The following is a 26,392-nucleotide window of genomic DNA, read 5'->3' as shown; positions in this document are numbered from 1 at the left end:
AAAATCAACCAATCGTCGATATAGTTCAGTATGCGGATGCCCTGGAGTCGTAGCGGAGCCAGGGCTGCATCCACACACTTCGTGAAAGTGCGGGGTGAGAGTGCAAGGCCAAAGGGAAGTACTCGATATTGGTACGCTTCGCCCCCGAAAGCAAACCTCAGAAACTTCCTGTGTAGGGGAAGGATGGAGATATGGAAATAAGCATCTTTTAGATCTATCGTGACAAACCAGTCCTCGGACCTGATCTGAGCCACAACCTGTTTGAGTGTGAGCATCCTGAACTTCAGTCGCTTGACTGAGCGGTTCACTAGACGCAGATCTAAAATGGGACGCAACCCCCCATCCTTTTTTGGAACAATGAAGTAAAACAATCTCAGTCGATTCACTAGAAAGTGAAAGTAAAAACTGGCGGCGCTTTCGGCCTCTGACACTGCATTAAAAGCGACGAAAGACAAATCTACTTCAAATGATGATAATGGTATATACAGTAGCTAAATGTTTTAATTTACTTCCTTAATATTTATATTGTGGGCCGAACATATAGGCTAGTGCAAAATAAATAAATGTTAAAAATAAATAAATAAAGAGAGAAGAAATTTATTTTTAAAAATGGTACATTACTTCAGTAAGTGCTGTTAAAAGTATACTTTAAGTGCACTTCTCTTTCACAAGGGATAAACAACTGGGCCATTAAAGAGATTTGTAATTTTAAGTGATTCACAGTATTACAAGTATTTTAAGTATTACAGTAGTTTGTTTTTGGCTCTTACCGAACAGAGCGGTCGTCGCTGCCGGTCATGGCGAGAGGTTTGGTAGGATGAACCGCCAAGGCCCACAGCTCACCCTCACAGTGACCCTGCATGATGAGGAAAGGCTTGGTGCGATCATGCACCACCACCTCAAAAATCTCACTGTCCTGCGTGCCCACCAGAATGTGATCCCCTCTCCAGCACACGCTACGCACTGACAGGCCTGCACAGATCCACCACATAAACACTTAATAAGCCAATGAAGGAGACTGTGGAAGCAAACAGACATGATCCTGAAACATACTGAAGGATGTACACTGTAGACTGTCAAGGATGGAGAGGGTGCTTGGGTGTTTGATAATACATATAGACATCTGGGATCGGTGACAAACAGGGGTAAGAGCTATGGATAACACAGGGCGGACAGCCTGCATAAAGAACACTGACCACTCTGACCTACGCACCTCTTGAGTTTTCACCTCTAGCTACTGATGAGTCAGAGGGAAAAAAAGTAAAAGAAGAAAAGAGATACAGCTCCGTTAGAGAAAAAAGCCTCTTGCATTGTGGGATCCTGAGTATTTAACAACAAAAGATAAGTGGCAACTTAATGGATTAAACAAAATAAATGTCAGTGTAGAGTAATGCATTCTGGGAGTTTGTAGAGTCTTGACTCACCCTTATATCCCTGGTCTGTTTCCCTGAGGTCAATGACGGTGATGGGTTTGAAGTTCAGGTCCCATAACCGGATACACCCATCCCTGCCTCCCGTGGCAAAGCCTTCTTCACATGCATTCATGCTGAAAATACCAGACTACACACACACACACAGGAGCTCTGAGAGGCTGAACGTCTTTGACAACTAAAACAATCAGAGAATCTCTCAAACTTAAACCACAGCACTGGCACTAAGGGTCAAATCAAGTTGAAAAGAGTTGAAGATCTTAAAGGGTCAACATAAAAAATAAAAAAAAATCGTACTCCAAATTAAAGGATAATACATAGTAAAACTACTATGACTATATTAGATCCGATAGTAAGTGTGAGTAACTTTCTTTATTACGTGGTCAGTATTGCTTTGTCTTTTATTACAGATCATTTTATATATTTAGTATTTATGTGTTTTTAACCTAAAACACAGCAGCTTCCATCTGTGAAGGACATAGGCTGTTAAACATTCACAGGTTTTAGCCAATCAAAAGCATTGAGCTTTAACTTCCGAGTCTAAGATCCACCCATATTCAAACAGAGCATTCTGATCAGGGGGTCAAAACAAAGACAGAACAATAGACAGAGCCTATTACCTCTAAATTATTATGTTTTTGATATAAAAATCTTGATAACAATTATAAGGGGACCTCAGAGACTGGTACATAATAATAAAAGTTCATGACTATTATTACATTGGCAAAAGCAATATTAGCATAGATCACAGATTAATAAAGACATATTATCCTTCAATATTTATCACAAAACTTATGATAGGCAAGATATTTTATAGATCAAACTCAATTTATAAATCACTGTAAGCAGATATCTATGTGACTCGGGACAGAGGTCATTCTAGTGACACTGTTGAAAACGTTCAATCACTTACCCCGTGAGCCCCTTGAACTGTCCGTATTAAACTGATTCCCTTCCAGACATAGATGTCTCCATTCAAGGCACCTGAATATGTGATCTCGTCTTTCGCACAGGCCAGACAGAGGATAGTCTGAAGGTCTCCAGTCTTCCCAAACACGCCACGCTTAGGGGTCAGAGCGTTCCCACAAAGACTCCAAAACTGAGGGCAATTGAGAGTCAGTATGAATCAACAACGTGTGAATTTCATAAACATACATGCGGCAGATAGCTTGCACCAGTGTTAACCCACTTTAGGCAGTAAAAAAAAAATCTGAATTTACTAAAAAAGAGCAGTCAAACATTAGTGATCTTTAATTTGCACATTGTCAGTAGATCAATAATAAAACTTTACACTCACAACTGTGCTTTTATGAGAATGATAATTTGCCCTGTTAAGTAAACCTAGCCCTTGGTCTCATAATATAGTAGTACTTCCTGTTGCAAATAATTTAGGTTTGAAACATGATTCATAAGTTCATTGGTTTATTATGGAATTCAGTGCCCATGCAGTAATATATCATGTAAAGATTTGTATAACTGACAATAGCTGTTTCCTGCTAAATTTATTATAGCAAAAAGCCTATTGAATAAGCCTTACTGAATATATAGTTAAGCTTGAGCTTAATATTGTGAAAGCACAGCAGCATACATAAAGGTGTACTTCTGTTCACAAGCTCGATAAATTTCCTTGCGATCATTGAGAACATTCACGCACGCATGCTCACAAACATACTAATGCTAACACTCGTTTAACACATCATTAAAATGCACAGGCATGATCTTAGTTCAGAGCAAACCCAGAAAGCTCCCACAGCCAGCGCATAATAATTGGCTCATTGACTCTGGTTCAGCTGTGTGTGTGTGTGTGTGTGTGTGTGTGTGTGTGTGTGTGTGTGTGTGTGTGTGTGTGTGTGTGTGTGTGTGTGTGTGTGCGTGCGTGTCTCCTTGGAGCTCTGTTTCATGAGGCTCTATTTCATCTATTTCAACCTTGTCCTCAGCAGCCTACTGTAAGAAAACCTGAGCTGTCAAAGACAAGACATGGATTTCTGAATTGTATATTGCCAGTGTGATAAAATTCGCGGCAGATATACTGATATTTAGGTTCTTTACACTCATTGTGAATAGTTCACCAAAAACTGAAAATTGTGTCATTATATATTTAGTCATGATGTTCCAAATCAATATAACTAAGTTCCTTCCGTGGAACAGGATGTCATTTTAAATTTAATGAAAAATTAAGTTTTAACCAAGACAGTGGGGCCTGTAATTTTTATGAAATTTGTATGTAATATATTTAAATATATTAGTAATTCTAAATTTGTAATGGTAAAGTTGCAATTTAGTACGTCTGAAATATATTAACTATATGTAATATTGAATAACTATGGAAGCCCATTTCTGCCACTGAATGAAAAAATAAGGTAAAACAATCTCATAATTCAGTTTTTTTTCTTCCCAAGTGCAAGTTTACATCTCACAGTTCTGACTTTATATTTAATATAAAAACAAATGTGCAATTGCGAGTTATAAAGTCAGAATTGTGTGATATAAACTCACAATTTTTCTCACAATTTCTAATATATAATAATTCATAATCTTTTTTTTTTGCGATTGCAAATTCAATTAATTCTGAGGGAGGAAATTTATTTCTCTGAATTTCGTGTTTCTATTCCACAATTCTGACTTTATAACATGAAATGTTGAGTTTATATCATACAATTCTGATGTTTTTGTCAAGTTGAAATCTCGAAAAAAAAAATGTGTGTGTGTGTTTTTCTTGATAGGACAGTGGAGATCTGACAGGAAGAGAGTGGGAGAGAAAGAGGTAGAAACTCGAAATAGTGAGAAAAAATCTTCACCAAAATAGTTGCGGTAACGTTATTTCAGAGTGTCCTTTTAAAAGACATGGCTATGAACTGAAATTAAAATTTAAATATATATACCCTTTTACTGCATTTTTATGGGGAATTTCTGGTAATCACAGCTGCCAGTTTTTTTTATTTACTCTAAATTTATTTTTTATGAAAGTCAGGGCATCTGGCAAAAAGCTGGCTGAAAGAGAATGAAAAGATGGAAAGTCGCTGGGCCATTAGCAACCTTGCACTGGGGTAGACGGTACAGTTCCAGATAGGCAGGATGCATTACGTCAGGGAGATTCGGAGGCACGGTGAATCACAGGCTCCTGTGTTTCTGCAGGTCTGTGCTCTAGTAAAGCTTTAATACAATCAAAATGAGTCAGTGCTATTCATCTGCCAAGACTCCATTAGAGGCAGACTGCTTTCATCCTGAGGCATGTCCTCCCCCCGTCTTTCCGCTCTACGGGGACAGCCGCCTCCTGCTCGTGTGTGCAAGCCACCTCAAATCCAGCACATCTAGACTAATCAAACAGCCTTAAAGTCACCAAGACAACTATAATTAGCATACTGCGAGAAGGAAAAGGATAATTAGACCAGGGTGGCCCACTACACCTTAATCTAGTTCCATCTATTTGTATAGTGTGCGGCTCCTGTCACATATCTGATTTCTAAACCACTGTTTTGATGGCCATATTGTAAATATGGTTGTTTAGTTGGGCACTGTGGGTGAAGATGTGATTATGTTGTGTGTGGTGGGAGGCAGTGAGTGGGATTCTTTGAGCAGATTGCCTCAGTTTGCTCCAGTCAAACACACGATCTCATCATGAGACTTGCATGCAGTTAAGTGGATTGAGAACAGCCTGGAGGGTACGGACAAAAACATCAGGAAATTTGTCAAAAGCTCGCACACAAGCAAGGCCAATGGCCATTGTCAGAATGGAATATAAGTTTCCATTTACTGAAAACCACACAGTATACACTGTAGTAGTAGCAGTAGATATTGTGCAACATTTTAAGTATCCTGTCACCAGATGTGTCACTAGATTATTTTTAATGTTCGCAGTACACTCTCAGAAAAAAGGTATAAAATCTGTCACTGGTGCAGTACCCTTTCAAACATTTGTACCTTATTTACCCCAAAGGGGGTGCATATTTGTACCTGGAGTATACCTATTAGTATTAGTAGCCATCCCAGTGACAGCTTTTGTACCTTTATTTCTGAGAGTGTAAAATTATTCTGGGCCTCAGTAATATTTTATTTATAAATCCATGTTTAGAATCAGAACCTGCAATGTTTGATTCACGCATAAATCCTTCATTTGAGTCTTTTCAATGAAACATTAAAACAGGCATGAGTTTCCCCCGAAAGCAGTGTTTGCCAATTATGGTGACAATTAAGTTTCATTGTTACCAATATAGCTTAAAGGCAGGGTAGGTGATTTGGTTCAAAAATATTTTGTTATACAGGTTGAAAGTCTCTTCACATCGCAATCAAGTTAAGCTTGCTATATTGCTAGCTTCTCTGAAATCGCTTACCCTCCCTTTAACGATTTTGTGTTTCCTGAAACCGTACCTCTAACAAACATTCACAAAGAGCATTTGTTCAACAGTTGTACAGTGCGTTTTCTTGGAGTTTCAACATGCTAATATTGAACTCTACTGGTATGATTTGTTGACTTAATCTATACTTCACATTAATTTGGGTTCAAATATATTTTCCAAGAATACTGTAAGTACACGAAAATCCAAGTAATATAGTATACCAGGAAGGTATACTGTTAGTTTACTAGCTATATATGTCTAGCCCACATTTTAGTTTCTGAAAGCACACTTTGAATTATTTTTCAAATAACCTATTACTGTAAGTATAACTATAGGTACTTTTGCACTTTGTGGACACTACAGGTTCCTATTTAGTTTTTAATTTGATACTTAAACTTGTTCTTAAACAGGTCAAATGGTTACACATTATTTTAGAGTATATGTACTTACAGTGTACATACCCAAGAAAGTACTGTGTAGTATATAGTATATGGTAACTATACATAGGTTAAGGTTAAGTTTAGGGGTAGGTTCAAGCTTGTTAACTAGTTTTTACCCAATTATTGTAATTACTATAATAAGTACATGTGGAACAGGACTGTAAAATAAAGTGCTAGTGGCCAAATATACTTAGTATCAGTATAAGCCATGTATTCTTAAAAGTAACTTTGTTTAGTATATTAAGTACATAAAAAGTATTTTAAATGTGTACTTCCCTCTAAATATCTTTTTTGTAAAGGCACAGTGTAGCACAAAATACAAAAGCATTCTGACAACTAAAATGTATCCAATGATAATACATTTGCAATTTTGTTTTAATAAACTCTTTCCAAGATTTTCCAAGATTTATCCCTCATCACTGACGTTCACATCTCTGAAGCAAACATATTTTTGAGATCATTGGTTCTTGATTTAATTGTATTATTTTAGAACTGTTTTACTGTCTGAATCTTATTTTTTAGGTGTGTTCGGTTCTGTTTATGCCTGATCTCATAGAGCACCATGTGTGTCAGGGCTTATGAGGTTTAATTTCAGTTATTATGCGCATTTGTGTAATATGAGAGTATGCCCATTTGTATAAATGAAGCACCATCTTTAACAAGCCTTGAAAAAAATTTAAGAACCAAACAAAATGTAGCTTTTCATCTGGCGCCAGAGATTTTCAGTTTCTCTGGGGCGCTCTCAAACAGAGATAGAGAGAAAAGGGGGGATTACAGTGTGCTAAATCTCTGGCATGCACTGAGTGCATAATCGCAGAGTGAGCGAGGGCCCGGGGAGCAGATGTCACATGGTGGGGGGGTGAAGAATTATGTGAGACAACTGCTAGACCGTCCTAACTACATGGAGAGATGGCTTATATGAGAGAAAAATACTGACACAGCAAGAGATATAGGGGATGCACAGTGATCTGAGGAAAGAGTTGAGAGAGGGAAATAAAGAGAAAGAGAGAGAACGAAATAAAGATTAAAAGGTAGCCCATGAGGATTGTGGATCACTTCATGACAGGAACCTAAAGCCAAAGCTTAATGGTAACTGATGAGAGACAAAGAGACTCTAATTATAGGGATGCCACTGAGTTATAATAGGTATGTGTAGCATGCAATATTTTACTTATTTAATGAGGAAACTTAAAAGATTAAGATATTTTTGTACAGGTGCATCTCAGTAAATTAGAATGTTGTGGAAAAGTTCATTTATTTCAGTAATTCTACTCAAATTGTGAAACTTGTGTATTAAATAAATTCAGTGCGCACAGACTGAAGTAGTTTAAGTCTTTAGTTATTTTAATTGTGATGATTTTGCTGCACATTTAACAAAAACCCACCAATTCACAATCTCAACCAATTAGAAATACTTCATAAAACCAATAATAATAATTAAAAAATGTTTAGTGAATTGTTGGCCTTCTGGAACGTATGTTCATTTACGGTACATGTACTCAATACTTGGTAGGGGCTCCTATTATAATTACTGCTTCAATTCGGCGCGGCATGGAGGTGATCAGTTTGTGGCACTGCTGAGGTGGTCTGGAAGCCCAGGTTTCTTTGACAGTGGCCTTCAGCTCATCTGCATTTTTTGGTCTCTTGTTTCTCATTTTCCTCTTGACAATACTCCATAGATTCTCTCTGGGTTTCAGATCTGGTGAGTTTTCTGGCCAGTCAAGCACACCAACACCATGGTCATTTAAGCAACTTTTGGTGATTTGGCAGTGTGGGCAGGTGCCAAAACCTGCTGGAAAATGAAATCAGTATCTTCAAAAAGCTGGTCAGCAGAAGGAAGCATGAAGTGCTCCAAAAATTTCTTGGTAAACGGATGTAGTGAATTTGGTTTTCAAAAAACACAATGGACCAACACCAGCAGATGACATTGCACCCCAAATCATCACAGACTGAAGAAACTTAACACTGGACTTCAAGAAACTTGGGCTATGAGCTTCTTCACCCTTCCTCCAGACATTAGGACCTTGGTTTCCAAATGAAATACAAAACTTGATCTCATCTGAAAAGAGGACTTTGGACCACTGGGCAACAGTCCAGTTCTTCTTCTCCTTAGCCCAGGTAAGACACCTCTGACGTTGTCTCTGTTTAAGGAGTGGCTTAACAAGAGGAATATGAAAACTGTAGCCGAATTCCTTGACATGTCTGTGTGTGATGGCTCTTGATGCCTTGACCCCAGCCTCAGTCCATTCCTTGTGAATTTCACTCCAATTCTTGAATCATTTTTCTTGACAATCCTCATAAGGCTGCGGCTCTCTCAGTTGGTAGTGCATCTTTTTCTTCCACACTTTTTCCTTCCACTCAACTTTCTGTTAACATGTTTGGATACAGCACTCTGTGAACATCCAGCTTCTTTGGCAATGAATGTTTGTAGCTTACCCTCCTTGTGAAGGGTGTCAATGATTGTCTTCTGGACAACTGTCAGATCAGCAGTCTTCCCCATGATTGTGTATCCTAGTGAACCAAACTGAGAGACCATTTTGAAGCCTCAGGAAAGATTTGCAGGTGTTTTGAGTTGATTAGCTGATTGGCATGTCACCATATTCTAATTTATTGGTCTTATGAAGTATTATAATTTTTTGAGATAGTGAATTGGTGGGTTTTTGTTAAATGTGAGCCAAAATCATCACAATTAAAAGAATCAAAGATTTAAACTACTTCAGTCTGTGTGCACTGAATTTATTTAATACACGAGTTTCACAGTTTGAACTGAATTACTGAAATAAATTAACTTTACCACAACATTCTATTTTATTGAGATGCATCTGTAGAGTCAAATTCTTGTAGAAGGCAATTACAGAATGCACCGCATCAAAAAGTTCATGACAACATCATAAAAGTAATCCATATGAATCAACACAAAAATATAAAGCAGACAGAATATGGTAACCATGCTCAACCACGCTTGCTTTTGAAGCTTGAAAATTTGGTTGTGTGAACTTTCAATGGGTGACCAGTAATGATGGGAGACTATTAAAAATATCTTCATTTGTGTTCCAAAGATTGTAACAAAAATTGTGTGAACTCATAACTCTTTAATGATAAGAATCGTTATTGTGGTAGCAAAGTTTTCATTTAGTGTGCAAGGTCAAGGTTCAGATCTCTGCGTTTTTTTTAATACTTTTTTAAATAGATAGACATTTGACTACAGCATAACGCAGGACAAGGATCATGTGAGCTCCAATAATTTTTCGTAATACTCCGTAATAAAGTTGTGTCACTATTCATTTGAATAAAGTTAAAAAAAAAATCTAATTTTTTGCACCATTAGACATGCCCACAAAACTCATGATCACCACTGTTTGTGTTTCTGGAAATCTCATTGTTAAAAATGAATTTCAGTCTCTTTGTTGCTGTAAATTGCTCTATGTGTGAACGTGTTCTTACAAAGGCATGTGTAGGTGGCAGACAATCAAACACTCTCTGAACCCATTTGAACCATCTCGCAGTAAAGATAGAGGGAGGCCAGCCCTGTACGTGAAGACGAATCATCAAGCTGAACTGGCATCAAGTGTTTTTAAACTAGTCCTAGTCCCCTTCTTCCACAAACACTTCTGAAGAGATGCTCAAGTTCTTCTCAGAACCGAGGATGAAGAAATAGAGAGGGGACGAAGAGGTGTGCTTCAATGACTCGTTGTTTATCCCAGTTTCTGGTTTCTGCGATTTCTCAATGGGATTTGACAGTAAACGGAAAAGTTTGTGTTTAATACTGAATAGCTTCTTAGAAATGAAAGATAACATGAAATCAAAATTGACTGACTATTTAGACTCTTAATACTTGCTCATGTATTATATTAATGTATTATACTGTAAATAAATAACTGAAGCAAATTAATCCAAAGAAAAATTATTAATCCATAATAAAAAATTTTATAACCCGCTCTTCCTTTATTTCATAATGTTAACATTCCAAATCCGTTACTCACAAATGTTTTAGAGGACTCTGGTATGCATATCTGATTTAACGCATTCCAAAAAATAAATAATTAAACTACAATGCAATTCAAACAGCAATTTACAATGTCAATACAGACCCATCTGAAGCCAAAAAGAATATAGGAGCAGGAAAAATTAATATAAAGAGAAAAAAGGCAGTACCTTGATATGTTTGACTCCACAGCTCACTAGCTTACTTTGCTGATACAGGTCCCATGATATGTCGAATATCTTTAAGAAACAAAGAAAAAAAGTACTGTATAATATATTATGTATGTAGGTATTTCAGTACTCAATGACGTATAAGCTTGTTTAGCACTGGTGTACTAAAAGGCAGTGCAAATGAGGTATAACAGATTCGAAACACACTAATGTTAGCAGCTAGTCAATAACAAATGCTATAAGAGATACACTTTTTACAAAAACTTACCAACCACAATATTTTAAACTTACAGTGCCCCGCACATGACATGCAAGAAAAAATAAATAAATTGTGCCACGATTTACTAATTTGTTCCCTCACTGTACTATACAATTTATAAATTGAGTGAACGAAATAGTAAATCGAGGGAATGCAATACTAATCGCGTGCACGTTTTAGTACATTGAGGGAACGAATTAGTAAATCGTGCACACGATTTAGCCTAATATTTTTTCTTGCATGTCATGTGCGGGGCTCCGTATAAACTCTAGTGTTTGCAGTATGTAATTTATCATTCCCATTGTCAATTTTCCGCCCTGATTTTGTAATTACATGCCCCCAACTCAGAATATTAGTTTCTCTTTGGTACGTGTGGTTACAAAACACATGCAAAACAAGTAGTCAGAGAAAACTCCTCAGGAGATTGTGCAGAAATTACTTCTGTGGTTGTAAAAATGAAATGCTATTTAATATGTTTAAACTATATCTGTGATTGTTACAGACCCAGAGAAATCAGGAAAGAAAATGAAGTCAAAGTCATGGAAAGTGTGTGCTAATATATGTTTTGGCCCCAAGGATGTACCATCATTAGTTCCAATGTTAATTTATGTAAAAAAAAAAATTATTTCAGTGCATAATTCCCAGACTCCCTGAATCCTAACACTTCCTTGCTAACATGCTTATAGCTGTCAGTTTTGTATTTGTAACGTGATTGTAGAATATGTGTTACCCAATATATCCTGACTGAATCTAAAGGACTGTATAGTCCACTAGATAATGAGAGAACATTATACTGTGTGTGTGTGTGTGTGTGTGTGTGTGTGTGTGTGTGTGTGTGTGTGTGTGTGCGTGCGTGCGTGCGTGCGTGTGTGTGTGTGTGTGTGTTCTTACCCGGTCTGTATGACCAGGAGCAGCTGCCAGAACTTTCCCCTGTCTCCAGTCCCACACACAGATTGTGTTTTTAGAGTCTAAGCCCACAGACACCAAACACTGCAAACACAAGAAACAAAACAAATTATACCTCCTGCTCATAGCTGTATAAAAATAAATAAATAAACTCTAACCCTTGTAGAGTTTAGCTTCAACCACAATTAGACACAATGACCCAGCTAACCAAAGAGTTCAAGATTGCTTAACCAAAAATAATTTCTCAAAAGCTTAGGAGGGTGAAACACTGCAGGCAGGTGTTTTGGAGTGAACTCTACAAAAAGGAAGCACTCCAGAAGCAGGGCTGGCTAGACTCTGAGCTGATATTTCATAGCTGTAGGCTGTTTATAGTTGCTTAGCAACACAACATACTGTATATTGAATTCAACTGAAGTGCACTCACAGGAAACGTTATGTAAATGTTAAAAAAAAAAAGTCAAGTGTCAAGTCAAGCAAATTTGATAAAATACAATATTTTGGGCTTAATTATTATTGTTTTTATGTGACTTTTTTAAATGATTTTATATATTTTGCACTTTCACTCAGCATTAGACTTACCTTCGGCTCTATTCCCCGCAGTTCCTGTTCCATCCTCTCCTGCTGCCTTCTCACCCTCATCATCTAGATTACTCACCGTCTCCCCACCATCTTGGATTGTCGTCTTCCCAGCATTGTCTTAGTACTCTTGTTTGTTTGTCTAATTCTCATTAAATTGTTAACTCGCACTTGTTTCCAGCTCCTCCTTCACCCAGTCGTCACAGAACGTTCTCACCAGCATGGAAGCAGCGAGCACCAACACTCTCACGGACTTTATGCACCACAGTGTTAAACGCATGGATCAGCAGCAGGAGAGCATCTCGAACACCGGACGCGCTGTCCAAGTGCTGGTGGCACAGGTGTCCGAGCTCACCCAGCAGATCCATCAGCTCACTTCTCCCACTACACCCGTCGCACCTCCTGCGCCGCCCGTCCCCCGGGAGACCCCCCAGGATCACTTCCGGCCAGAGCCGCGACTTCCGGCGACAGAAAACTACTCCGGTGAGCCAACTTTTTGCAGAACTTTTCTGAATAAATGTTCTATGCACTTCGCCTTGCAGCCCCGCACCTTCGCCACCAAGGAATCCAAAGTGGCATTTACGCTCACGCTACTGTCGGGCAAGGCCGCCCTATGGGGGACGGCGGTGTGGGAGAATCAACATCCGTGTTGCGCCTCGTTCCACACCCTCTCGGAGGAAATGAGGAGGGTATTTGATCGAGGCGCGGCCGGCAGGGAGGCCGCTCACCAGCTCTCAGACCTTCGCCAAGGAACATCTTCAGTCACGGATTACTCTATTCAATTCCGTACCCTTGCGGCCGCGTGCCAGTGGAACGAGGCAGTGCAGTGGGATTGATTCCTGCATGGGTTATCCGACCGTGTTCAAAAGGTGTGTTCAATAATCCACGAGTGGAGTGGGGTTCCAACACAGTCACATTGTGGAGTGAAAGTTGTCATGAGTCTTGTCTGATTTCTGCTTGTCCTGTTGTCCCGGTTTCTGTCTTTCAGAAGGAGAACATGGTATTGCCAAACGTGCCCGCAGAGTATCTGGACCTGAAGGAAGTGTTCAGTAAGTCCCGTGCTGCTTCTCTTCCTCCGCATCGTCCCTACGACTGTGCCATAGATTTAGTGCCAGGTAAGTCTCCGCCTAAGGGCAAGTTATACTCTCTTTCTATTCCTGAGAGGGCGGCCATGGAGAAATACATTTCTGATTCCTTAGTATCTGGGTTCATCCGTCCTTCCTCTTCTCCAGCGGGGGCGGGATTCTTTTTTGTGGGTAAGAAGGATGGTTCTCTGCGACCTTGAATTGATTACCGAGAGCTGAACAACATTACGATAAAGAACACTTATCCATTACCACTCATGTCTTCAGCTGTCGAGAGATTACAGGGAGCATCTGTATTCACAAAATTGGATTTACGTAATGCTTATCATTTGGTCCGCATCAGGAAGGGGGATGAATAGAAAACCGCCTTTAATACCCCGAGAGGGCACTTTGAATACTTGGTGATGCCGTTCGGGCTCTCCAACTCGCCCGGGGTTTTCCAAGCACTCGTGAATGATGTGTTGAGAGATATGGTACATAAGTTTATATATGTTTACCTGGATGACATACTGATTTTTTCTTCATCTCTCCAGGAACACGTTCAACACGTCAGACGAGTGCTCCAGAGGTTACTTGAGAATGGGGATTTTTGTCAAGGCGGAGAAATGCGTATTCCATGCACAGTCTGTTCCCTTCCTAGGGTATATCGTCTCGTCCGAAGGAATACGTATGGACCCTGACAAGGTTAAGGCTGTGATAGATTGGCTATCTCCAGATTCCCGTAAGGCCCTACAGCGGTTTCTGGGGTTCACCAATTTCTATCTGCGTTTCATTCGCAATTTCAGCCAACTAGCCTCCCCTCTGACAGCTTTGACCTCTCCCAGTACTATGTATATATATTAGGGCTGCACGATATTGGGAAAAAATGACATTGTGATATTTTATTTTTCTGCGATATATATTGCGATATTTTTTCTTACAAACAAAAATGGGGTGAGCACACTTACATTCTCATTTTAAATGATTTAAACATCGACACCATCGCGTCAATTGATTAATATGCGGGAGGGAGAGAGAGCAAGACAGCGCTCCTGTTGTTTGAAGACGGCTCGCTCTCTCTCTGTCTCTCTCGCGCACGATCTCTGTCTCTCTCGCGTGCTCTCTCTCTGTCTCTCTCGCGCGCGCTCTCTGTCTCTCTCTGTCTCTCTCGGGCGCGCTCTCTGTCTCTCTCTGTCTCTCTCGCGCACGCTCTCTCTCTGTCTCTCTCGCGCGCGCGCTCTCTCTCCCTCTCTGTCTCTCTCGCGCGCTCTCTCTCTCTCTCTGTGTCTCTCTCGCGCTCTCTCTCTCTCTGCCCTGTTAAACTTGCATGTGTTTTTCAGTCCTGTCAATGAAAAAACTTTCACTCTATGATGGTTAAACTGTGCAATTAATCTGCGAATCACATCCGTCAAGGGCCGGGGAGCAGCTGGCCCGTACAGTTAATGAATAACAGATCAACTAAGACAGTCTACATCGCACATCCTGCGATGTGACTATCGTGGATTCGTACATCGTGATATCGATGCTTAAACGACACATCGTGCAGCCCTAATATATATATATAATAAAGAAGTTGGATAAATCAATGTTTAGGTAATCAATACATTTTAGATTTAGATTAAGCTTTAAACGCTATTATTTCTATTATTATGGGGAAGTCGTGGTCTAATGGTTAGAGAGTCGGACTCCCAATCGAAAGGCTGTGAGTTCGAGTCCCGGGCCGGCAGGAATTGTGGGTGGGGGGAGTGCATGTACAGTTCTCTCTCCTCCCTCAATATCACGACTTAGGTGCCCTTGAGCAAGGCATCGAACCCCCAACTGCTCCCCGGGCGCCGCAGCATAAATGGCTGCCCACTGCTCCGGGTGTGTGCTCACAGTGTGTGTGTGTGTGTGTGTTCACTGCTCTGTGTGTGTGCATTTCGGATGGGTTAAATGCAGAGCACAAATTCTGAGTATGGGTCACCATACTTGGCTGAATGTCACTTCACATGTCACTTCACTTCATTATTGTGCATATGTGTGGCCATTAATATAGTTATTGTTACAGTTATCACTGTTCAATGGCCTTTAACATTGTAAAACATGAATCTGCTACCATCTATATATTTCCAACCACTGGAACTAAAATGCCAGAAGCTTCTCAAAACCAAATTTTTCTCTCAAACTGTGCACAAATCAAATGTTTGCTGAGGGGACCTCATTAGTTCAGCATCCCTTTGATGTGAGTTTGCTGTTTTCCACCTCTGTCCCATCAAACCTGATAACTAGTTTTCTTCTGAGGTTGCACCATGCTGGCTGAGGCTAAGACAGACTGCCTTCGGTCAATAATGGGATGCTAAACCTTTGATGAATTTGAGAAGAAAGTGTTGCTTCAGACACCCTGGGTTTGTTAGGCAGCATCTCGCCGTTCCTCTCTTTGCCTTTTCATCCATCGGTGTGAAATAAACGGTGAGACCAATTTCCTGCTGTAACTCTGCAAATCACTTTCTCCGCTGGGGGGGGGGGGTGAATTCTCTCGGATGAGAGAGAGCAAAGAAATGTGAAATGTCGATCTCAGAGGTGCAATTTTTCATTCCATACCTCTATCATCTCCTCCACTGAGTTGGAGTGCTTTTGATAAATTGACACTGTAACCCAACTCTCATCCACTTTAGCCTTTTATTGTTCAGTGTTACGAATTCAATATCACATTTACACTGAATGCATTACACACTAACACCTGTCTACACAGTATGATATTTGTCTTCTAGATGCTGGTTGAGGTCCCTGCGCTCCCTGCTGCTAATATCACACTAACTACTTACCAGAAAATAATTTTAATAATAACATGTGAATAAGTATAATTACTGATAATATTACTCGTGAAAATGCACATTTTAATGGTACAATAACATATCTATATACCGCATTTCTGACTAAATTTGACTGGTTACAGTTAGGGATAATACAGCAAATTTGCCATTTTAAAGTGACTGAAATTATTTGAAATGATTTCAGTACTTATTTTCTGATGGTATACTAGTACCAGATGTGCTTTTATACTTTCTTCCCTAATGCAGTGTGTGTTTGTGTGTGTGTGTTTTATATAGTTTGTTGCACTATATGCTTGTAACCTGTTTATGGAAAAAGTGTGGGTGTGATTCAGTAGGGACGCTGATTATTAATTCAAATGAATAATGCTGCTTCATTCTGTTTTTGTTTGCCATTAGATTTTTTTCATTTGCAAAAATAATAGCAGCGTATAATCATAGAAAGTAGGGCAACTTGGCACTAGTGTGACCTTTAACAAAATTCAGTCCCAGCGGCAGGAAAATAGTCAACCAACCATTCAGTCATAGTCTGGAGCGCTAAAAATGAGGCAGCACAATTGTGTGTTCTGTCAAAGCAAACAGATCCAAAGAAAGACACAGCAGCAGTGGTAGTTCATTCCTGAACGTTTCAGTGTTTTTTTAAAAATCGGTTGGGTAAATGATTCAAAGACAAAATGATTCAAAGAACCAGTATTTTTGAACGAACTGAGAGAATGATTCAATAACTCATCTATTTAGCCATACACTTAATTTGTTTCTGAGGGTGCTTTCACACTTGGTTCACTTGAATGGTCCGCACCCGAGTTCGGTTGCTCCCCCTCCCCCTGCCCCCGCTGGACTGCGTTCATATTATGTTATTTGGGTCCAAACCACGGTTCGTTTGCGTCATCAAGCCAGCAGCTGTTTACCTCGTTGCTTAGTAACGGCGGCACAGGAGAAGGCGGCAAATGCATAACATTGCTCTCTACATTTTTATATATTTACATTTTTGAACCGTTAGTTTTTTTTACAAAGCTTCAGTTACATTACGACACTTACGTCTGTCTTACGAATGTACTGCAAATGATCTGAAGAACACTGAAGGTGTACAGAAATGAGACATACAGCTTTCTGCCTGGTCTTAAAGCCTTCTACCACACCTACAAATAAAACAATGATTTGCGCAAAAAGAACGATTAGTTATCAATAGAGATTTTATTACTGATATGATCTAACATAATATGGGCTGCGAAAAAATAATATATAAAAAGAGTGAGTGCAGGCAGTCTAAGTACAGCATAGTTCAAACCAGTGGCACGCAACACAAAAACAAACCGGCCCACCGGGAATCCTCCCGGTGCTCCCGATTAGCCAATCATGAGCTACAAAACACTGTTCTTACTAAGTGCAGCTCTGAAAATTAAAGTTACACAGTTTTACTGAACAACGCTGAAGTGTAGTCATCCAGAAAGTGCAGCAAGAACATATCAGTATATGATGTAAGTTTCTAAAGCCATTATCTTCTAGCCACTGTCAAACCCTTAATGCTGCTTTATGTTCTTGAGTTCATCAGTTAATGTTATCACTGTGACTGTGTGTATTGTTTCTGTCTCTGGCAGACATGCACTGTCACACTGTGGGAGTCACACCATTGGTGTGTTTGCAGATGTGGCTTCAGCAACTAATAATAAACTTCACAGCACCTTACAGCACCTCATACTGAGAGAGTTCTTAATGCCAGCTCCTTGGCATAAAGATAAATCTTTCTTTTTGCAGTAGTTATTGCTCAGAACATTTACCTGTCCATCAAGGTCGAAGGCGAGACAGGCGATACCGTGTGTGTGCATGTCCTTCAATATGGACACCGTCTGCACAGTATACGAGTCCCACACACAAATATACGGCTCCTTTCCAACCTGTCCTGTGGCCACCAGCACTCGCTCTGGATGCAGGGCTAAACTGTGGAAAGAGAATTACAGTGAAGTTAAAATATTAGGAGGCAAATCATCAAAGTATGTGGCCACCTTGTGCAGTGGTTTGTGTGATTTGATTGCAATCCTAATCCAAATGTGTTTCGGATAGCATTTATGCTTAATCATTTCAAGATTGGATAGCTATCCGATCAAAGACAATGCATGAAGTAGCCAAGTGTTCATCATTTACTAAATATAATATAAAATGATTAGGCTCAATTCATAAGAATCAGTTTTATGATCAGTTTATAAATGTTTTGAAGCATCAAAAGAAGTAGTTGTTTAGACTGTCAATGGAGGGAGAGAAATATTTTCATTTAAAAACATTTCGTCATTTGTGTTCTGAAGATGAAATCTTATTGGTTTCGATTGAGGGTTTTAATTTCTGGATGAACAGAACATTCAGAACAGATACACAGTGCATTCTCACGATTTGCCACAAGGGGAACTATAGCACACATTAGCATAAATGTCGTCAATTTTAACAAGTTTAGCTTCAACTGACGCAGAAGAGAAGAAATTGTCAAATAAAGTTATTTTTGTTTACTAAGCACACAAAAAATATTCTGGTAGCTTCAAATAATTTACAATTATTAATTATTATATAACAATATTGCGATAATTGAGACTGTATAAGACAGGATATAACAAAGGTATACATACTGTTGGCCTTACTACTGTGACAGTTGTGTTGCTGTCTATGGAGGGTCAGAAAGCTCTTGTTTTTGATCAAAAATATCTTAATTTGTGTTCTGAAGATGAATGAAGGTATTACAGGTTTGGAACGACATGAAAGTGAGTAATTAATGACAATTTTTGGGTGAGCTATCTTTTTATTAATAACACATCTGGAATTATGGCATAGGCATCTATAGGTAATGCTGTTACTCTATGAGTATTGACGTTTGTTATTCTGAAGAAACACATGAACAGATCATGTATTTACAATGTGAAAGCACACTTGCAATGCACGGGCCAAATTTTGGCCATTCTGCAATCACACTTTCCAGAAATAGATTATTCAATATTTGATGATTGTCCTGTTCAAAATCCAGCCTTGGTTTATACAGATAACTGATAAAAAATCTTTTAAGAGAGGGTGATCGATTATGGACACCTATAGTAAGTGAGCTATCACTGATTATCATTTCCCACAGCCAACAGTGAAAGTTAGAGAAGGGCTTTTAGCTATAGATCATTTTTAGATCATCTGAAGAACACACTATCTTCTGCAACCTAAGACTCATGAAACTGTGGCTCAGATAACGCTCCCAACACAGCATGTTCTGTATGATTTTGATGTATATATTAATTCATTTTGTCTCTTCTATATTTTTGTAATAAGCTTATAATTTTATCCCAAAGCATGTAGCATTATCCATAATGCCCCGGTGCAGAAATGGCATGGACATGAGGTGGAAAAATCAGGTCATCGCGGTTCATGGAGCAGTTTTCTCTCTCACCATCACACTAGTCCACCAAATTCATTCAGGCTTGCCTTCACATGCCCTAGGAAATCCCAGAGGCGTCCAAATGTTGCGTAACATCTGTCCAGCTTTACTACACTTTCTCCTTCATGCACACATACACTATTTTCCATATTTATCATCAGCAGAAAAGCCGTTGCACACTGGATAAGAAGCACAGGGAGGAAGCGTGGCTAGGATAACTCAAAGGTATCACACACCAGATGCATCACGTTCAGTTCAAGAAATCATAAATAACACAGCATTCTAAAACATAGCGCTTTTAAAAAATGCATAACTAGATCAACAGCCCGTGTCACCTTTGTGTGTGTGTGTGTGTGTGTGTGTGTGTGTGTGTGTGTGTGTGTGTGTGTGTTAATGGCCTGTAACTGAAAGAACCTGATTTTTTCAACAATATTAGAGGATGTTGGACAGTGAGCTTGAAAAAAGTCAATTCAATGAAAAGAATCATCTTTTTTGTCACAGTATCTGAAAAAAATGTAAAAAAAACAAAGCAAAAAAAAGTTTTGAAATTTCAAATATATGAATTCAGAATATTATACTAATGTATTATTTAAAATGACTTTAATTATTAATTCATTACTTATAACTTCGCTCTTTCCCCGCCATTGACGAGTTATCTCATCATTTAGAAGACAACGCTTCCCTGCCATTGACGAGTTTTTACGGCTTTCCGTGTTTTCACTGTTATACACTCGGGGGTGCTATTACACATCTTCTGATCGAGTACAAAACCTTCTGAACAAAAAAACACGTGAACAGGACGGAGAAACAAGCAATCTCTCATGTAAACAGAAGATGCATATTAAAAATAATGCGATCATCAGCAATAGACAGCATATAAATGAAAACTGCATAATGTTATGGAGTAAAATGATGATCCAGAAAGTGCGAATATGGCTGTGCAAGCTTTAGAGGTGTTGATGGAAACAATTTAAATGAATTTATTTTTTCATAAATCAACTATATTATTATAATATAATATTATCCAGACTTAGTTTTTGATAAAAATTTTGATTTCCTCACCTTTTTGCTCAAAATCATACATTTTTATGAAAGCTACCTGTATTCAAGGGTTGATAAAAAAGAATGCTTTAAGCTAGAATAAAACAATTGGCCTTTTTTGAATGAAGTGGTCAGAATACAATATTAATTTTTATTATTTAGCTAGACACGGCAGAATGCTGTTTATTAACACATGTTTTGTCTAATAGGTTAATCAGATTACTTGGCTGCATGTGCAATACAAAATGTCAAAAATATAGCAACATAGCGTTTTGTCATGCTACACTACTCCTTGTTGGAAATCATAGCTCATTACTGGAAAAGCTACACTATTATGAAAACCCCATGAATTACTGTCACGCTACTATTGCTACTTTTAGCTTCTCTTCGACACTGTTTCAAACTTTGAAGAGCAGAGGGGTGAGTTGAGGTGGATGAAATGTTGAAATAAGGCTGTTTTTGATAAACTATGTAAGGAACTTGTATCTGGAGTTTGTATCTCATCTAGGCCTTTGAACTGTCCAAGAGACACAATTTCACCAACAGTTTAACATTGACTATCTGTCAAAATGTCTCCCTGTTCTTGAGGGAGTTCTGGTGCCTGTCTCTCCTGCTCTTGATGCTGTGTGTGTGTGTTTATATTCAGCAAGAGTTTCCAGCTCCCACAGTCTGAGCCTTCAGATGAAGCTTTTAAAGCCTGCCAGGGTGATTCTGCTTGGCAGTGAGGAGGAGTGACTACATTAAAGCCCTGAGGGAGCTGTACCGCTCATGAACATCGCTGTGTGTCTGCCTTGTCTGTCTCTCTTAATCTGCCTCTCTTGCTCCCAGATTCTCTTTTCTCTTATACCTCTTTCTACACCAGCAATTCTCAACCACAGGTACAAGTGCTTGAGCAGGTTTCAGGGCAAACTTTGAAAAGACAAATACAAACATTACCACTGTCATTTGATTAATATAAAAACCTATTCTCATGATTTTTGTAGTCGTTTTTACATTTTATATAATATTTATATTATTTCATGACTTATTTTAAATGCTAACTTCATTTTAATGAATTAAAATAAATTACTGTAACATTCAAAATACTATGTATACATTTTGCCAATTTGTTCGGTGTACAAGTATTTGATATGCATTTGATAGAGACCCGTTTTATTTTAGTATTATTTATAATATTACATAATTTATTTGTATCTTGAATATTAATGAACTTCTTTTAGTCTATATTTACAATGTTTTATTTTATTTGTTTCCCCACATAGTAAGTGTTTTGTCAATGTAATTATTTTTATAAATATATATTAAAAATATATATAATTTTTTAATGAATGTATTTTTTATTTCTTAGCTTGACCATACTTTATTTCGATTAAGTTCCAAGACAAACTTTAAGTTTTATTAAGTTTTAATTTTAAGTTTACGGAGCCCCACACATGACATGCAGGAAATAAAAAGTAAAGCGTGAGCACAACATCATAATTTGTTCCTTCATTTTACTTGATTCAACTAATACTTGGCCACGATTTAGTATTGTCTTGTGACAGTTTAGTAAAATGAGGGAATGAATTATTAATTAGTGTATACAATTAAATTTTTTGTACTGCATGTCAAGATTTTCTTCTAATAATTATATTTTATTCCAGCTTTATTTCCATTAACAAAATATTTAGTTCAACTGACAAAGACTGCAATTTCTTTCTATCTAATATACTGCAGCACTCTTTCATATTTACAGACCATCAATGTCTCAGCCAATCAAACCGATATCAACTGAACAAAATCCAGTAATAAAATGACAGATTAAACATTTCTAAATGAAGGCAACTTAATTTGAAATTAAATCCTTCTAATAATATAACTGATCATTTTATCAGATAATCAATATCAAAAGAACCTTTTTGCACCACAGCATTTTATGTTTATACAAATCAGTGGTGCTGTGTGGCTTCCTGCACATCCCTGCAGTGAACGAACCCTGGAGTCAGTCGCCTCTCTCTGTGGATTACATAATCTCACATAACTGAAAATAGAGCAAAGGCTCTAAAGCTCCAGCACAAGCTTTCTCTCAATATGACTGAAAAATGATTAAATACGTCAGAGATATAAATAATTCATGCAATTTGTATTCATAATTGACCAGAAGAAACCCACACATCCAGAGGGGCTTAAAAATCCTTCTGATTTCTTACAGTGAGATGAATACTTTAGACTCTCTGCCTCACTCTGGAAGAGAAATTCACTAAGACTGTGTCTGCTAATAGGGTCATGCATATCCATACATTTTCTGCATTCTAATTCACTGAAGGAATTATGCAAATTTGGCAACGGTGCAAACTTGTCACATGTCTGGGCGCTGCAAAGTAGTGCTAAGGAGTCCAGGAAGATTTGAGAGAAACTGGGGGATTTTAATGCAAAGTTTATATATGTACACGATATATTAGAAGAAATATTAGAAAAATAATGAAATAACAACTTTATAATAAAAACTTAACTGTAATCTCTAGCTTCCGTTAATGCTCATACGCACGTTCCAGCATACAAACATACGCATATTCATATTCATTCTTTCTTTTCTTTTTAGTCTGACTGGTGTCATCAGTCTCGAGTCTGTTTCTAAACATACAGACAGGGTCAGCTCAAGCCTGTGGATTACAGCGAGGGTCTGTTTATCCTTCACGACTGCTTGGTAAGTATGTGTTTGCCCGCAGCCTGCATATTAGCAGAAAGATGGAGGGATTAACTCCAGATTTCTCATTCAGTCCCGCCCAGAAGACAGATGGGTCAAATCTAGTGGGTTAGTAGTAATAGTGTGTTAAACTTGAATATAGTGCTTCAAATGGTATTAGTAAACTCATACATCAAAGTCATGTGAATTACTTAACAAGAAGTATTTGCTCAATGTCAGATACAAATTGCACTGATACAAGCATGTTCCTCAGTGACTAGATATAGTCACTGCGCATATAACATTTTCTGCTTTGATTTGATATGATCAGATGCCACAAACCCACACACTACCTGGGCTCAGAGGAATTTACTCTCTAGTATTTTATCAGACGATGGCCTGCCAATTTGTGCTCAAACATCTGAATGTTGGAAATCTGGAGCTTTGGCTTGTTGTAAATGTAAAAATGACAAGCTGTCAATTTGCTTAATAGATGCCTTTTAGTTTATCATGTGACATTTGAGTAAAACATGATATTAAAGAAGGGAGAAACTCCTGCCCACATGATTAAAAGTGATTTTAGTGTTAGTGAGATATTATGATTTCAAAAATATTTAGAAATATTTCTTGTTTTTTTTTCATTTGATTTTCAATTAAAGTTGGGTCATTTTTATTAGTTGCCGTTGTCAGTTTAATTTTATTTCATTTTATTGTGTTTTAGTTTATTTTAGTACATCAAGCTAAACTAAAATGAAATAGGTTGCTTTGCAAATAAATATATATATATATATATAAATATAAATATAATATATATATATTAGGGCTGTAACGGTTCACAAAATTCACGGTTCGGTTCGATACAATACACTGGTGTCACGGTTCGGTTCGGTACGGTTCGGTACGTTTTAGATACAGCAAAAAGAAAAAATTGGCAGATAAATTTCCTTGATTTTTAAAAAAAATGTTTTATTAAAACTAACAAAGTATGTTTTTTTTTTTTTTTACATTGAACAATGATGGAGCTATTCTTTACCCATCTTCTATGGTGTTTTCTTAGCAGCATACTGTATAAAACAAAAACAGCTCCTTATAAAAAAATGAAAATGTTATATTACTTATGAACAAATACAAAGATGTAACTTTTTATATGGAACTCTATAACTCTTTATATTGAGTGTGTTTTTACTCAATTGGTTCTCTATAGGGCTTATGTTTTTTGGAACAAAGCAGGAATTACGGTCTGTCTGAAATGAGCTCGTGAATGAATATTGTAACGGGGCTCAATTACATTAAGCATGTTCTTAAAACCTACGTTTTCCACTACAGAGTAAATAAGGCGCTCGCTCACTCAGTACGCGCTGAAGGCTCGTTGCAAAATGGCTAATGCGTTTAACAGACCAGAAATAGAAGATCCTCCAATAACCAACAGGTCTGGTGTTTGGGTGCACTTTGGATTCCCTGTAAGCTATAATGGTGATGATAGAATGAATGGTAAATAGTAAGGTCTCATATCCGCGGCTATAACGTAAATGTAGCCTACCAATCGCCGTGGTGATGTCTTTTGCCCTGTTTGAATCCGTTGGAAATGTCTGTCTAAATGCTGCGGGGATAGTTTGTTGCGTGTATGTTTCTCCTTTTTTCCGTCTTTTCCCAGACACTGACACACTAAGGTGATGTCGGCGTAAATGAGTTGACATGTTTCAAGTTTTTTTTTTTTTGTATTCCCGCTGGTGTACCCTAGATGCGACATATCGTTGTTTTTTTTATCCACCACTCTTTTGCCATCACATTATAGCTTACAGGGAATCCAAAGTGCACCCAAACACCAGACCTGTTGGTTATTGGAGGATCTTCTATTTCTGGTCTGTTAAACGCATTGGCCATTTTGCAACGAGCCTTCAGCGTGTATTACTGAGTGAGCGAGCGCCTGACTGAGTAGCCTAACATAAACATATTTGGTGTTTTTTTCTTCTTCGGGGGTGTCAGGGGGGTTGCCTGTTACGTCGTTTGGGTTATTGGGCTACCTTGTTGAACGCATATCATTATATTTCACAATTTTTTTTATTTTCCAAATATAATTAATTAGTCCAACGAACCGTTCAGTCCATAATGCGTACCGCGTACCGAACCGAAAGCCTCGTACCGAACGGTTCAATACGAATACGCGTATCGTTACACCCCTAATATATATATATATATATTGCGGCGGGAGGAGCACAAGACAGACACAGTGGGCGTGGCGTCAGGCCTCGGAGAGGCTTTTATTAACAGAAATCAAATAAAACAGGGGATAAAAGTGGCCAAAGGGGAAGAGTGTCCAAAATAAACAGGGAAGAGTGTCCAAAATAAACAGGGAATCTGGTGTCTTCGTCGTGCTGCGGGGTTCGTGTGGGTCGGGCATTGTTCATGGAGGAAGGGTCCAGGTAAGGGGCGGAGTCTGGCGGTCCTTCCTGGACCCACGAGGACACCAGTGTGCATGCATAGTGAAGAGACCGGTCTCCCGAGGAGAGGCGTGTTGGGCTTTTAAACAGCGGTGGTGATGAGGCTCCATTTCCTTCAGGTGTGCCCCATCACACGCCTCCAGCCCTGACTCGTCCAGCGCCCCTCCTCTCACACACCCACTCCAGTCAGGAGCCTGGTGAAGGGCGGCGATTTAGGACGGGGTGCCGGTGACAATCAGGGAGGAGGCAGCTGACTCGTCACAATATATATATATATATATAATTTTTATTTTATTTTTTATTTTTTTTATTTATGTAAGTGTATGTGATAACGACCCGAACAGTCACAAGGAGGATCAATAGCGAAGCTGGGGTCCAAAGGATTTATTTAAGCATATGTGCAAAATATGCAAATAAATAGGTATAAGAGCTTAAAACAAAGATTGTAATAAAAACAGTCTAAAACTAGAACTGCAAGTACTAAACACAGTACCAACTCCCCTCTACAACATTGAGGCTGGAGTTTCCCTTGCTACACAGCAAAACAATCTTGTCCAAGCTCTCTATCTGTTTACCCAACTTCTAGTGGCAGCCATCTTAAATACAAATTTTAAAATAAAAATTAAATACAATTTTCCCACTCTTCCCAAATTGGAACATACCATTTTTTTTATAAAAACTCTTTGACTTTGATTCTTATGATATACACAAGATTTAGAAAAATAAAAACAATTAATAAGACATTTAAAAAGAGCAAATAAACCAAAACATTTGCACCTAGGTTAACAGTGAAACCCGTGATGATAAACATTTTCAAAGTCTCTCCATCACAGGGTAATACTTTATTTTACAGTGTCCTTGTTGC

General features: G+C 38.4%; 1 protein-coding gene across 2 annotated transcripts in view; it reads right to left on the bottom strand.

Annotated features, from left to right (window-relative positions):
* Positions 1–26,392, bottom strand: part of eml5 (EMAP like 5) — a 108,820-nt gene that overhangs the window by 63,875 nt on the left and 18,553 nt on the right. For both annotated transcript variants that reach the window (XR_009425066.1, XM_059520788.1), the window contains exons 2-7: positions 17,756–17,915; positions 11,513–11,611; positions 10,363–10,431; positions 2,344–2,529; positions 1,425–1,560; positions 771–972 (exon numbers count right to left, since the gene is read on the bottom strand). Coding sequence is in view for 1 of the 2 variants with exons in the window: in XM_059520788.1 (XP_059376771.1) it covers positions 771–972; positions 1,425–1,560; positions 2,344–2,529; positions 10,363–10,431; positions 11,513–11,611; positions 17,756–17,915 (852 nt within the window). In the remaining variant the exon portion in view is untranslated. The remainder of the gene's footprint in view (positions 1–770; positions 973–1,424; positions 1,561–2,343; positions 2,530–10,362; positions 10,432–11,512; positions 11,612–17,755; positions 17,916–26,392) is intronic.

This window comes from Carassius carassius, chromosome 32 (genome assembly GCF_963082965.1).
Source record: "Carassius carassius chromosome 32, fCarCar2.1, whole genome shotgun sequence".
Taxonomy (NCBI): domain Eukaryota; kingdom Metazoa; phylum Chordata; class Actinopteri; order Cypriniformes; family Cyprinidae; genus Carassius; species Carassius carassius.
The sequence above is the reverse complement of the archived record's forward strand: the minus strand, read 5'-3'. Positions and strand labels throughout refer to the sequence as shown.